The 14,408-nt window shown below is 38.5% G+C and overlaps 1 protein-coding gene across 1 annotated transcript in view; it reads left to right on the plus strand.

Annotated features, from left to right (window-relative positions):
* The window catches only part of LOC128694797 (stromal cell-derived factor 2), a 124,065-nt gene extending 109,859 nt beyond the window's left edge, over positions 1–14,206 (plus strand). The window contains exons 5-6 of the mRNA XM_070094247.1: positions 4,404–4,625; positions 13,698–14,206. Coding sequence (XP_069950348.1) covers positions 4,404–4,625; positions 13,698–13,872 — 397 coding nt within the window. The 3' untranslated portion in view covers positions 13,873–14,206. The remainder of the gene's footprint in view (positions 1–4,403; positions 4,626–13,697) is intronic.
* The last annotated feature ends 202 nt before the right edge of the window (positions 14,207–14,408 follow it).

Here is a 14,408-nt window from a genome sequence, read left to right on the forward strand (position 1 = left end):
TACTTTGATCCATTCTCTCTAAATGACCAAACCACCTCAACAACCCTACTTCAGCCCTCTGACTAATACTTCTATTAACTCCACACCTAATTTCCACACTCCGAATTTTCTGCATATTATTTACACCACATATTGCCCTTAGACAGGACATCTCCACTGCCTCCAACCGCCTCTTCGCTGCTGCATTCACAACCCAAGCTTCACACCCATATAAGAGTGCTGGTACTACTATACTTTCATACATCCCCTTCTTTGCCTCCAAAGATATTATTTTTTGTCTCCACGTATACCTCAATGCACCACTCACCTTTTTTCCCTCATCAATTCTATGATTAACCTCATCCTTCATAAATCCATCCACCGACACGTCAACTTCCAAGTACGTATCTGAAAACATTCACTTCTTCCATACTCCTCCTCCCCAATTTGATATCCAATTTTTCTTTATCTAAATCATTTGGTACCCTCATCACCTTACTCTCTTCTATGTTCACTTTCAACTTTCTACCTTTACTTAAACTGTTGTATCTGTGCACCTTTGCAAAAACAGTGATTATGTGTGAGTGAGGCGAAAGTGTTGAATGATGATGAAAGTATTTTTGTTTTGGGGATTTTTTCTTTTTGGGTCACCCTGCCTGGGTGGGAGACTGTCGACTTGTTAAAAAAAAAATCTATATTAATGTAAAATAAGACATTTAATGTGCCCAAGAATGATTATTATTACACACTATTAGTATTATTATGGTGTTGAAACTAGAGGGACACTCTTATTGAACGAGTAACAAAGGCATGTTTATATGCTATGTAACATGTTTCTTACATAATTTTGAAAAAAATGTCATAGATGGATTAATGAAAATGTCTACATTAACCTAAAATAAGACATTTAATGTGGCCAAGAGTGATTCACGAATGTATTAGTGGCCCAGGTGCACACGTCTGGTACCAATGATTTCCGAGGGGATGTACGAAACCCAGGGGAAATTTCGCCGATGAAAGTGCTCGAAAAACTTTATTTTATTGTTTTATTTTGGTATTTCATGTTTTACTTTACTTTTTATGCTGTAAGTACTGTATTTTATACTGTAAGGTTTAGGATAAACACTGTGTATGACACAAATAGTTGCTTATTTCCCAGAAATTTGGCATAAAAAACACGGTCGTAAGTCGAGCAGGTCGTAAGTTGGATGGTAGGTGTATTTGCATTTACAAATACAGTGGTCCCTCGCTTTTCATAGTTCTCGGCAATCGTAAATTTCGCTTCTCATAGGTTGACTCGCGAATAGTAGTTCGTCCGGGACGAGTACGCACGGTGTGAGCCGGGGTGGCCTCCCTACCCAGCCAGTCTGGCATTGTTTACCAGTGAGTGAAGGTCCCCTCAAGTGCTCCTACGAAATATTTCATAATACGTATTCCACTCATTTTAGTGCTTGCAAGTACTAAATAAGCTACCATGGCTCCAAAGAAAGCTCCTAGTGCCAAGCCTGTGGTAAAGAAGGTGAGAAGTATGTATAGTGACAAAGTCTTGGGCCAATTTAGGGAAGTGTTAAACAGACGCCAGAAACAGAGCTCTCTCCACAGTTACTTTGCGAGACAGGACTAGAGTGACTCAAGGTGGTCCTAGTGGCATTAAAAAACAGAGAAGAGAAGCAACCCCAGAAAAGCAATTGGTACCTGAGGTGTTGCTGGAAGGGTATTTCCCCTTCCAAACTGTAAACAATCCAGTCTCTCTCCTCCTCCAGTCTCCCATACACTAAGAAGAATCTCCAATAAAGGTAAGTGTTATGCTGTTCATGTTTCATTCATCATTTCCCATTGTATTGTTTATGTACTACATGTATATTTCACGTAAAAAAATTTTTTTTTTAATACTTCTGGGTGTCAGGAACGGATTAATTGTATTTACATTATTTCTAATGGGGAAAATTGATTCGCAAATCGTAAATTTTGTTTACAGTAGCTCCTCCAGGAACGGATTAATTACGAAAAACGAGGGACCACTGTAAGTTATTCTAGATTAATTAAGCCAGAATTTATTCCTAAAAATTTATATAATTCATGATGATTTGGTAGGTTACCCTCTAAACAATTTCATGCCCCTCTTATCAGTTTTGCCAACATGCAAGTTAACATTATGTATATTAGCAATGCAAAATGAAAATTTTAGTAAATAAAGATGGGGAGAGGGAGGTATTAGGTAGATGGCGAGAATATTTTGAGGAACTTTTAAATGTTAAGAAAGAAAGGGAGGCGGTAATTTCATGCACTGGCCAGGGAGGTATACCATCTTTTAGGAGTGAAGAAGAGCAGAATGTAAGTGTGGGGGAGGTACGTGAGGCATTACATAGAATGAAAGGGGTAAAGCAGCTGGAACTGATGGGATCATGACAGAAATGTTAAAAGCAGGGGGGGAGTGGAGTGGTTGGTACTTTTGTTTAATGAATGTATGAAAGAGTTGAAGGTACCTAGGGATTGGCGGAGAGCATGTATAGTCCCTTTATATAAAGGGAAGGGGGACAAAAGAGATTGTAAAAATTATAGAGGAATAAGTTTACTGAGTATACCAGGAAAAGTGTACGGTAGGGTTACTGAAAGAATTAGAGGAAAGACAGAATGTAGGACTGCGGATGAGCAAGGAGGTTTCAGAGTGGGTAGGGGATGTGTAAATCAAGTGTTTACATTGAAGCATATATGTGAACAGTATTTAGATAAAGGTAGGGAAGTTTTTATTGCATTTATGGATTTAGAAAAGGCATATGATAGAGTGGATAGGGGAGCAATGTGGCAGATGTTGCAAGTACAGTGGACCCCCGCTTAACGATCACCTCCCAATGCGACCAATTATGTAAGTGTATTTATGTAAGTGCGTTTGTACGTGTATGTTTGGGGGTCTGAAAGGGACTAATCTACTTCACAATATTCCTTATGGCAACAAATTCGGTCAGTACTGGCACCTGAACATACTTCTGGAATGAAAAAATATCGTTAACCGGGGGTCCACTGTATATGGAATAAGTGGTAAGTTACTAAATGCTGTAAAGAGTTTTTATGAGGGTAGTGAGGCTCAGGTTAGGGTGTGTAGAAGAGAGGGAGACTACTTCCCGGTAAAAGTAAGTCTTAGACAGGGATGTGTAATGTCACCATGGTTGTTTAATATATTTATAGATGGGGTTGCAAAAGAAGTAAATGCTAGGGTGTTCGGAAGAGGGGTGGGATTAAATTATGGGGAATCAAATACAAAATGGGAATTGACAGTTACTTTTTGCTGATGATACTGTGCTTATGGGAGATTCTAAAGAAAAATTGCAAAGGTTAGTGGATGAGTTTGGGAGTGTGTGTAAAGGTAGAAAGTTGAAAGTGAACATTAGAAAAGAGTAAGGTGATGAGGGTACCAAATGATTTAGATAAAGAAAAATTGGATATCAAATTGGGGAGGAGTAGTATGGAAGAAGTGAATGTTTTCAGATACTTGGGAGCTGACATGTCGGCAGATGGATTTATGAAGGATGAAGTTAATCATAGAATTGATGAGGGAAAAAAGGTGAGTGGTGTGTTGAGGTATATGTGGAGTCAAAAAAACGTTATCTATGGAAGCAAAGAAGGGAATGTATGAAAGTATAGTAGTACCAACACTCTTATATGGGTGTGAAGCTTGGGTTGTGAATGCAGCAGCGAGGAGGCGGTTGGAGCAGTGGAGATGTACTGTCTAAGGGGAATGCGTGGTGTAAATATTATGCAGAAAATTCGGAGTGTGGAAATTAGGAGAAGGTGTGGAGTTAATAAAAGTATTAGTCAGGGGTTGTTGAGGTGGTTTGGTCATTTAGAGAGAATGGATCAAAGTAGAATGACATGGAGAGCATTTAAATCTGTAGGAGAAGGAAGGCGGGGTAGGGGTAATCCTCGAAAAGGTTGGAAGGAAGGGGTAAGGGAGGTTTTGTGGGCGAGGGGCTTGGACTTCCAGCAGGCGTGCGTGAGCGTGTTCGATAGGAGTGAATGGAGACGAATGGTATTTGGGACCTGACGATCTGTTGGAGTGTGAGCAGGGTAATATTTAGTGAAGGGATTCAGGGAAACCGGTTATTTTTATATAGCCGGACTTGAGTCCTGGAAATGGGAAGTACAATGCCCGCACTCTAAAGGAGGGGTTTTGGGATATTAGCAGTTTGGAGGAATATGTTGTGTATCTTTATATGTATATGCTTCTAAACTGTTGTGTTCTGAGCACCTCTGCAAAAACAGTGATTATGTGTGAGTGAGGTGAAAGTGTTGAATGATGATGAAAGTAATTTCTTTTTGGGGATTTTCTTTCTTTTTGGGTCACCATGCCTCGGTGGGAGACGACAGACTTGTTAAAAAAAAAAAAATAATCTTAACTGGTTTTTTTTTGTTTGTTTGTTTTATAGGAACCCAGTTGCTTGTGGTGAAACAATACGCTTGCAGCACTTGGCAACAAGGAGGAACCTGCATTCTCATCACTTTTCATCTCCACTGTCAGATAAGCAAGAGATATCTGCATTTGGAGAAGAAGGAGAAGGTGATTCTGGGGATGAGTGGGTAGTCATATGTGATGGTGAAGAATGGGGTCGCCACCAGACAATCATGCTTAGACATGTTGACACTGATGTGTATGTATCTTGAATAATTCCATTTTCACTATTTGTAGCCTAAATTATTGTGTAGCAGATACTGATTTTAATGTGTACTCTAAATGAATTTAGAGCAGATTTCTTTACTTTTTTTTTTTTTGCTCCTGTTTATCTAATGATACCAAGAAGTGCTTTTGGCTTCTATACAGAATGGTGTTATAATTTGTAGAATTCATGTACTGTACAATATGCATATTTTGTTATGCACTTATAGTTTAGGGATGCCCAATGGAACCGATTCAATTTTTTTCTGAGGCTTCATTGTAGTATGTTTTGAGAATTTATTCCTTCAATCTTGTAACAGTAAAGTAAGCTCATAAAATGAATATCTGGTCTCTGTACATTATGCTGGCAATTACACCTTAAAATAAGATGTGGTAGTTATTCTTTGTTAAAAAAAAAAAAAAATAGCTAGAACAATTTTTGGCCTATAAGAATTTTTTGAAATTCTGGATATTCTAAACTGCAGGATTGTATTTGGATGCAGTCTCTATAATAGTAGTTATAGAAAAATTTGGAATTTGGGCACTTTCTCAAATACAGGTCGGCCATCACTAATTCGGCAATCAGTAATCCAGTTCCATCTGTAATCCGGCACTAATTTTGACTAGCATAATTTCAATTTTCCGGGGTCACCACACCAACTTGCCACTACTTGCTGCATAAATCATTCCAGTTTCTTTTTATCCATTTATTGTTATAACCTGTACACTTTTAGCCCTAGCCATGGTTCCAACGAATAAAAGAATTCTCATTGTGTAAAGCACATACACCATAGATTGTCCATAAAAGATAAGGTGGCTATGAAGAAACTGTTGGTGATCATGAGCTCAGCTCACCCAGATAAGCTGTGACTGGTAAATTTGAGCCTACATATGAGAGAATAGGTCTGTGTGATAAGTGTGCACTAAATAAAAAAATCCTGCAGCATGTAGCGCATAATGAGAATAAAAAACTGTGACCAGAGGGTGCTTGTGTTGTCCTGAAGGACAACACACCAAATGGAGATAGTGGCCCTGGTGATGAAACAGGTAAAGACAACATTATTCAATTTACAAAGGTACAAAGTAGCAATACTGCTGGAGATGGAACAAAAGGGGATGATGCCTTAGGGAATAGTGTTGACTTTTTTTCTTTTTTTCAACAAACTGGCCATATCCCACCAAGGCAGGGTGGCCCAAAAAGAAAAACGAAAGTTTCCCTTTTTTAAATTTAGTAATTTATACAGGAGAAGGGGTTACTAGGCCCTTGCTCCCGGCATTTTAGTCGCCTTTTACAAGTGTTGACATCTTCTTTCTTTCAACACACAGGCCATATCCCACCGAGGCGGGGTGGCCCAAAAGAAAAAACGAAAGTTTCTTCTTTTACATTTAGTAATATATACAGGAGAAGAGGTTACTAGCCCCTTGCTCCTGGCATTTTAGTCACCTCTTACAAGTGTTGACATATTACCAGTAAAAACTGGTTGAAGCACTGATGTCTATACAGGGGCAGTAGGTAGTGAGGAAACAGAAAAAAATGCACCAGCAGGGAACACAACCACAAAAAAATCCTAGCAAACAAAATTTCAATCTATGCCTTGGGTATGTGCAGGCATGATATACGTATCTGGAAAAACAGGTGTGACATGCACCTTTGACCATCCCAAAAAATGCCACACCCATGTGACAACAGGAAGGTGCAACTCCCCTTCCTGCAACTTATTTCACCCCAAAATGTGTCACTCATCAGTCCATGAAAGAAAATGCTACAACATATACTGCCAGGCACATCATCTGAAGGGGACAGGAAGACACAGACCAGCCGGACTATGGGAAACAATAGAGGGGAGCCATAACTCATCAGAGAAGGAAGTTTCGTAGTGCCAGGAAGGGAAAAAAACTGGCAAGAAATGACAGACATCCTATGCCAACTGGAAACACTTCTGGAGCAGAGGCACAATTATTGGTCTTCACTTCAGAACAGATATTAAAGCTAGAAATTAAAAAACCCCTAAATTCCATCAATAAAACAAGATTTATCTTTGCAAACATACAGGGTCTAAAGCCATCAACAAAATTCCTTACATCAAGGCATTGATGCAAACATTGCATTTGACTCATGGAGTCAAATGCAATGTTTGCAGCTTTCACAGAGACCCACATAAAGGATCATTTTCACAATGAAATATGGATCCCAGGTTATAACCTATTCAGATGCGACAGACTAAAAAGGCAAAAAGGGAGGTTGGCCTGTACATCACAGAATCGCTTAGAACTACTTAACACCTCAAATGATGTAGTTGAAGTTTTGCCAGTTAAGATTGAAAACCAAAACCTTGTTATTGTGGTTGTCTACAAGCCTCCAGATGCAATTTCCCAGCAATTCCAGGAACAGCTTTTGAAAATTGACCACTGTCTGGCCAATCTCCTAACTCCTGCCCCAAACATCTTGCTACTGGAAGATTTCAACTACAGTGGACCCTCGTTTTTCAAAATTAATCCGTTCCAGAGAGTGTGACTAATGGCAAAATTGATGATTTGCCCATAAGAAATAATGAAAGTCCAATTAATCCGTTTCAGACCAAAAGTATTAACAAAAAAAATATCTTTTTTATATGAAATATAGATTTACATACACAGAAAACAATGAGACATGAAGAATAAAACAATAATAACATCACACTTACCTTTATTGAAGAGAAGAATAAAACAATAATAACATCACACTTACCTTTATTGAAGAGAAGAATAAAACAATAATAACATCACACTTACCTTTATTGAAGACTCTTGTTGGTGTATGAATAAAATATGTCATTACATATGTTAGGAATTGTGGCAGTGGCAGGGGGGTGTGTTAGGAGGCAGGATAAGATAGTCCTTCAATATGACACTAATATCAACTCTGTGGGTTATTTATGTATCACAATTCATCTAATATTACATAATAAACAATATTAATAACATAGAAACATGACATATACTCTAGAATGAATAAAAAATGTCATTACGTATGTCACAAGTGGTGTTGTTTTGTTGGGTGTATAAGGGCCACTGAGAGCATAAGTTGTACATGGTGGTGGAGGTGGTGGTGTTGTCAGTAGCCCTATACAACTCCAACAACATTGGAGGAGTTAGGTTTGTGCTATCCTTTTTCTGTTGATTAACCCTTTCAGGGTCCGTCCCGTAGATCTACGGCTTTACGTTCAGGGTCCAAACCGTAGATCTACGCCATGAGCTCAGCTCACTCTGATAAACTGTGAGTGGTACATTTGGGCCTAGATATGAGAGAATACATCTATGTGGTATGTGTGCACCACATAAAACAGATCCTGCAGCACACTGTGTATAATGAGAGAAAAAAACTTAAATCATGATTTTTCGATTAAAACAGCAACTTTGCAGTGTTTTTTCGTATGTTTTTATAGTTGTATTTGCGATTTCTTGGTCTCATTTGATAGAATGGAAGACATATTACAGAAATAGAGATGATTTTGATTAGTTTTAGCACTGGAAATGGCTTGAAACTGAGCTCAAAGTAGCGGAAATGTTAAATTTTTGCCGATATTCAAGAGTAAACAAACGACCTCGCACGTCTAATACACGTCAGCTGGTGGGTCTAATATACATTCACAAATATGGTGATGATATTTATACAATTATTACAGTATTGCATAACAGTAAATCTTCTATTTTTTGGTGTGAATAAAAATTCATTATGTGAATAAAAAATCAAAATGGAATTTATTTGTAAAGCCTCAAAACATAACTAATGAACAGAGGAAACGTTAGTTTAGTGCCAGGAATGCCTACATTGTTTATTCTGGACCCTATTTTGAAATTGGAATATTTTGAACTTTGTGTTAAATTGGCCAAATTAACAATTTCCGATCACTTTATTTTGTAGTTGAAACAGTTGACTTGGCGATTTCTTGTGCTCAATCGATAGAATAGAAGTAATACTAGTGAAATAGCTAAGAATTTGGTTGATTGGAATAATGTAATTGGCCTAAAATGGGAGTCAAAGTCAGCAAAATCGCCGATTCGTAAATGTCGCTGACACATCAAAATTCGCAAGAGCATAATTTCGTCAATTTTCCACCAAATTTCGTACTTTTTGTTTTATTACCTTCACAAAAAGATTCTCTACGATTTCATAAGAAAAAATAACAATTTTTTTTTTTTGAAAATTCTTGGACACTGGTGCGTGACTCCAGATTTGGGCCTTGGACCCTGAAAGGGTTAATAGCTTTACTTACTTGCTACACTGTTAATGCTACACTTTATCACTGGCTGGCACTATAGCCTTTATCGACTTGTGCTGCTTTTGTGTCATACATATCGTAGAATCACTGAATCAGGTACATTGTCCCCTCTCTCTTCCTCCTCCACTTCAGTACTTTGCTACGAGTTCTTTCTTGAATTCTATCATGTTTCTTACCTTCTTTACCAAAGGCCTGGCAATAGGAGCTTCCTTTGGGGCCATGGTGGCTTATTTAGCAGTTGCAAGCACTAAAACGAATGGAATATTACGAAATGTACTATCGTATGAACGCATGGAATCATCCTCACTCGCTGATAAACAATGGCACACTGGCTGTGAATGGTGTGTAGGGCCACTCAGGACTGTGCATACACATCTGAGACGAACGACTATTTGTGAGTCAAACGACGATTCGCGAGTCAGTATTTGGACGAAAAAATGTTACGATTTTCGAAAATTACAACTTATGATGCTTACGAGAAATGAGGGTCCTCTGTACTCAGATATGGAAAACTTGAGGAAATTAAAACTGTATCAGGGTGTACAACAAATTCTAACCATAAAATAGAGCAAAAATGTACTGTGAAGGACCTGAGAGTGATAATTTCAGAGGGTCTCACCTTCAAAGACCACAACAATGTACAGAAAAACCGCATCTGCTAGAAAAATAATAGGATGGTTAATGAGAACCTTCAGAACTAGCAGTGCCAAGCCCATGATGATTCTCTTAAGATTGCTTGTTTTCTCTAGGCTGGAATACTGCTGTACACTAACTGCCTTCTTCAAGGCAAGCAAAAATTGCTGACCTGGAGTGTACAAAGAGCTTTCACGGCACACATAAATACAATAAAGCACCTAAATTACTGGGAACAGTTGAAGTCCCTTGATTTGTATTCCTTGGAACACAGGTGAAAGAGATGCATGATAATATACATTTGGAAAATCCTAGAGGGATTAGTACCAAACTTGCATACGAAAATCATTCCCCCAATGAAAAGCAGGGGTGCCACAAGTACACTGAGAGAAGAGAGACGACACAATAAGTGTCAGGAGCCCAAGACATTTCAACTGCCTCCCAGCATACATAAGGGGGATTACCAATAGACCCCTCGCTGTCTTCAAGAAGGCACTGGACAGGCACCTAAAGTCAGTGCCTGACCAGCCAGGCTGTAGTTTGTACATCAGTTTGCGTGCAGTCAGCAGTAACAGCCTGGTTGGTCAGACCCTGATCCACCACAAGGCCTGGTCTCAGACCGGGCCACAGTGGCGTTGACCCCCGAAGCCCTTCCAGGTGTTTTTGGTGTAAAACTGATTTTGAGGTGTATTTTCGTATGGTTTTAATGGTTGTATTCTCATTTTTTTTTGGTCTCATTTGATAGAATAGAAGATGTATTACAGAAATAGATATGATTTTGATTGGTTTCATCAGAATGGGGGCACATCACAAGCGGTGTTCCTCAGGGGTCAGTGTTGGGCCCGTTGTTGTTCACAATTTACATAAACGACATAGATGAGGGAATAAATAGCGACATAAGCAAATTTGCTGATGACACCAAAATAGGCCGTCCAATTCATTCTAATGAGGACACTGTAGCACTCCAGGATGGTTTGAATAGACTGATGCAATGGTTGGAGAAGTGGCAGATGCTGTTTAATATTGACAAATGCAAAGTTCTAAATGTTGGACAGTTAAATAACCATGCCACATATAAACTAAATAATGTAGATCTTAATACTTCTGATTGCAAAAAGGATTTAGGAGTTCTGGTTAGCAGTAATCTAAAATCAAGACAACAGTGCATTAGTGTTCGCAATAAAGCTAACAGAATTCTTGACTTCATATCTAGAAGTATAAATAATAGAAGTCCTCAGGTTGTTCTTCAACTCTATATATCCTTGGTTAGGCCTCATTTAGACTATTCTGCTCAGTTCTGGTCACCGTATTACAGAATGGATATAAATGCTCTGGAAAACGTACAGAGGAGGATGACTAAGATGATCCCATGTATCGGAAATCTTCCCTATGAGGATAGACTGAGGGCCCTGAATCTGCACTCTCTCGAAAGGCGTAGAATTAGGGGGGATATGATCGAGGTGTATAAATGGAAAACAGGAATAAATAAAGGGGATGTAAATAGCGTGCTGAAAATTTCCAGCCAAGACAGGACTCACAGCAATGGCTTCAAGTTGGAAAAATTCAGATTCAGGAAGGATATAGGAAAGCACTGGTTTGGTAATAGAGTTCTGGATGAGCAGAACAAACTCCCGAGTACAGTTATTCAGGCTAAAACGTTGTGCAGTTTTAAAAATAGGTTAGGTAAATACATGAGTGGGTGTGGGTTAGTGTGAGTTGGACCTGACTAGCTTGTGCTGCTGGGTCTGGTGCAATGCTCCATCCTTGAGTGGAGGTGACCAGACTGGGTGGGTCATTGAGTTAATCCAGGGGGGGGGGGGTCATTGGTCTAATCCGGGGGGGGACATGGACCTGCTCCGCATGAATCAGTAGGCCTGTTGCAGTGTTCCTTCTTTCTTATGTTCTTATGATGGAAAGTACCTTGAGATTGAGCTCAAAGTAGCGGAAATGTTCAATTTTTGCCGATCGAGAGTAAACAAATGACGTGACTATCCAATACATGTCCAACTGGCTGGTCTAATACACAGTCACAAATGGGTTGACATTACAGTGGTCCCTCGTTTTTCGTAATTAATCCGTTCCTGGAGGAGCTACTATAAACGAAATTTACGATTTGCGAATCAATTTTCCCCATTAGAAATAATGTAAATACAATTAATCCATTCCTGACACCCAGAAGTATTAAAAAAAAAAATTGTTTTACATGAAATATATGTGTAGTACACAAACAATACAATGGGAAATGATGAATGAAACATTAACAGTATAACACTTACCTTTATTGGAGATTCTTCTTAGTGTATGGGAGACTGGAGGAGGAGAGAGATTGGATTGTTTACAGTTTGGAAGGGGAATCCCCTTCCAGCAACACCTCAGGTACCAATTGCTTCTCTGGGGTTGGTTCTCTTCTCTGTTTCTTAATACCACTAGGACCACCTTGAGAGTCACTCTAGTCCTGTCTCGCAAAGTAACTGTGGAGAGAGCTCTGTTTCTGGCGTCTCTTTAACACTTCCCTAAAATGGCCCAAGACTTTGTCACTGTACATATTTCTCACCTTCTTTACCACAGGCTTGGCACTAGGAGCTTTCTTTGGAGCCATGGTAGCTTATTTAGTACTTGCAAGCACTAAAATGAGTGGAATATTATGAAATATTTCATAGGAGCACTTGAGGGGACCTTCACTCACTGGTAAATAATGCCAGACTGGCTGGGTAGGGAGGCCGCCCCGGCTCACACCGTGCGTACGTGTCCCGGACGAACTACTATTCGCGAGTCAACCTATGAAAAGCGAGTCCATGTTTATACGAAAATACCCCTATGATTGGTGAAATCTACGATTGCCGAGAACTACGAAAAGCGAGGGACCACTGTATTTATATAATTATTACAGTAATGCATAGCAGTAAGTCTTCTATTTTTTGTGTGAATAAAAATTCAAAATGGAAAGCAAACCTGGAGACGTAACTAATAAACAGAGAAAAATATTATTTTAGTGCCAGGAATGTTTGCATTGTTTTCTGGACCCTATACTTTAAAGTTGGCACCTCTTGAAATTTGTGAAATTGGGCAAATTACTGATTTCTGACCACCTTATTGGGTAGTTGAAATAAGTAAATGGGCGGTTTCTTGTACTCAGTCGACAGAATAGAAAGAATACTAGCGAAATAGCTACGAGTTTCGTAGACTGGAACAATGGAATGGGCCAAAAATAGGGCTTACAGTGAGTGAAATCGCCAATGCGTAAATATCGCTGTTGACTTAAGTGTATTCTAGCCTAACCGCTCTGTAATCTGGCAAAATCACTAATCTGGCATGCTACAGGTCCCGATGATGCCGGATTAGTGATGGTGATTATTATATACAGGATATAGTTTTTATAACTGCCGTACATTTTTCAGTATCCATAAAGAATGCACAGGTTTCAGATGGTGAATTCAGAGTGTGAGAATTCACCACATGCTAGTTTCGCCCAGAAAACCTCCTATATGGATACTGAGATTTTAGTAGTTATGAAAGGAATGTATTAATAATGTCTTACAAAAGAGAAAGCTTAAGCCTTAGTGCCAATGGACAGTTGCATGGGTCAAGTGAAGGACCACAAAAGCACGAGGCTTTCCTCTTGAGATTTTATTCAGGGAACACTTTCCCTTGGCAGTGGACACAAAGGTTTTCTCTGGCATTTCCTTCCAAAAACTTAGTTTCATCAGTAGTAAGGACTTGCCATGTTATATATCCACATACTTTTAAATATCCTTAGTAGAGTAGTAGACAACAAACCTCTGAAAGAGTTACTGTACTACCATCCTGTTACAAAAGTCTGAAATGGAAGTCGGTTAAATGTTTTCCACTATGGCAGTAGTGCTGTGTTTTTCATTTAAATGGAGCTTGCTTGTACTGGTTGTCTAATGACTAATGTTTAAACTTAATCTCTTAGCAGAGCCACAAAAATTGGGGAAAAATTTGGTAAGTGTAAAGTTGCTGAATAGAAACTAAATGTTTAGCGAATGCATCAACACCACTAACATGTAGTAGTATATTTAAGACACATCACTAGAGGAATTAATTTAAGAACAATGCAGATGGGATGGGCCTGAATATTATAGAATATTCATCTTTATATGTTTGCAGTTTATTTGCATTTCTAATACTGTTAACATTTTTATCTTTAACAGCTACCTTGGTGTAACAGGACAACAGTATGGGCGTCCCATCAATGGACAGAATGAAGTAGTAGGACTGTCTCGACCAGGAGTACAAGCTAAATGGCAGACAATGGAAGGAGTCTTCATTAATCCCTCTCAGTTCTCAGATGACAGTAGAATATTTCATGATCCATCAGAACTCTGATAATTTCTAATTTTCTTTTCTTGTGTGGATTATGTTAGTACTGTAGTGTATTGAAAGAATAACTTTTTTCATATAATTGTAAGCTGGCAGTATTATTTATAAAGCATTTAAAATCTGCTTATGTAACTAGTTTCACATTTAGTGCACCTTGTAAAGATTCTACTCTTCAACCCTTACATGTAAATTTTAGATAAAATAGGTATTTTTTGCAATCAATCCTAACTCAAAATAAAAAGTATCTTGCATAAATATACATTTGCAAAAATACATATGCAGGTTAAGAATTGATCCCATTTTCATGTATTTTCTTCAGTCCAATAAATTTCCAGTGTTACACATACATTTTCTTTATAAGGAAACTGAACATTCACCCAGTTATTTATAATTCTTAATCATTTATATGCTCAACAAATTTATTTATTATACAGGCATTCTCAGTGTCACTAAAAGTGAATGCAAGTATAGAATGAATTTTATGTAGTTTTGCTTCAAAAGTATCAGTTATGTTGTATGTATCCTGATCAAAATGCTGAATA

Source organism: Cherax quadricarinatus, chromosome 45 (genome assembly GCF_038502225.1).
Source record: "Cherax quadricarinatus isolate ZL_2023a chromosome 45, ASM3850222v1, whole genome shotgun sequence".
Classification (NCBI taxonomy): domain Eukaryota; kingdom Metazoa; phylum Arthropoda; class Malacostraca; order Decapoda; family Parastacidae; genus Cherax; species Cherax quadricarinatus.